This window comes from Bombina bombina, chromosome 1, assembly GCF_027579735.1.
Source record: "Bombina bombina isolate aBomBom1 chromosome 1, aBomBom1.pri, whole genome shotgun sequence".
In the NCBI taxonomy this organism is placed as follows: Eukaryota; Metazoa; Chordata; class Amphibia; order Anura; family Bombinatoridae; genus Bombina; species Bombina bombina.
Window position 1 is genome coordinate 1,395,949,312 of NC_069499.1, and position 1,174 is coordinate 1,395,950,485.

General features: G+C 39.6%; 1 protein-coding gene across 1 annotated transcript; it reads right to left on the minus strand.

The window, feature by feature from the left end:
- Positions 1 to 328: 328 nt before the first annotated feature.
- Positions 329 to 903, minus strand: LOC128642852 (small integral membrane protein 29-like). The gene has a single exon (XM_053695701.1). The coding sequence runs from the start codon at positions 846 to 848 to the stop codon at positions 543 to 545; it is 306 nt and encodes a 101-aa protein (XP_053551676.1). The 5' UTR covers positions 849 to 903; the 3' UTR covers positions 329 to 542.
- Between the last annotated feature and the right edge of the window lie 271 nt (positions 904 to 1,174).

Sequence of the window (1,174 nt, forward strand, 5' to 3'; positions counted from 1 at the left end):
AAAAAACTGAGATTTATTGGGAAACCGCAAAAGCGTATCTGAAAGGTGTAATTAAGGCATATATGGTTAAAAAGAAGGAACAAGCTAATGCACGTGAAGTACAATTGGCTAGCCAACTTAGTAATGCCTACAATAAATATATTAATAACCCTGTTAGATCGCTTTGGACTAAATATCAGATGGCCAAACAAGAACGGGATCTCTTTTTTTTTTTTCTTCACACATTGTTTATAAAATAACTTAACATGTTTCTCCTTAATTACAAATGAATAATTAGGCAGCAGATAAAGAAGGGGAGGAGAAATACACAGCATTATACCCAAACCTGTACATGGTAGTGCTTTTAATCTCCTTACTGCTTAAGATACTACTTTGTTGGCTGAGGCTTTGCCAGGGATATTTATATAAATAGATTTACATTTTAAAATCAAATTGCTATAAAAGCAACATCTGCAATTCCTTGGCATAAGAGTGCTGAACGGAGCAAAGCTGTGCGGGGTCTCCATCTTCTTTCGGGGGGGAGTGGAAAAGACGCACAGGTGTCAAGCGGTCACGTCTCTTAATGATGCCCTCTTATATTGGTGGTATCCACTGTTCCAGCCATGTACGACCTTGGTTTCTTGACCCAGAAGTTCTTGCTCAGCTTCATGTATTTCCTCTGCAGGGTCATAGCTATATAGCGGCAGCAGATGATGCCTGAGTCGATCAACTCTTTTTCTCTTCTTTATATACATGATCACAGCAACTACTACACCAAGCACAGTGATAAGGAAGAAAGGCACCAGCACAATCCCTCCCATAGAGTCACCAGTGATATTACTGGGTCCCAAATCAGTGGAATTCTTCATGACTGCTATAATGTGGACATGAGGATTGGTCAACAATGTGTTCTTGTAGCAGACGGAAATACAACGCACAGAGCCAATACAGACAAGCAGCAATCTACACTCAGATGAGCTGCAGAGACCGTATTCTTCCCACACATAACAGAGAGACCAATAGGTAATACACACAATAAAGAGCGGATCGCCGAGCTTATTCGAACGGGATCTCTTTTTTAAAGAAAAAACGATGCAAGAAGACATAAGAATCAATGCAAAGTACAAGGGACAATTTGGTAGATCAGCGAAATTCTTGGCCAGACTGAATAAGACAAGGAAAAAAAATAATATAA

Excerpts from the sequence above, each read along its gene's own strand:
- LOC128642852 (XM_053695701.1), bottom strand. The coding sequence starts at position 848 with ATGAAGAATTCCACTGATTTGGGACCCAGTAATATCACTGGTGACTCT.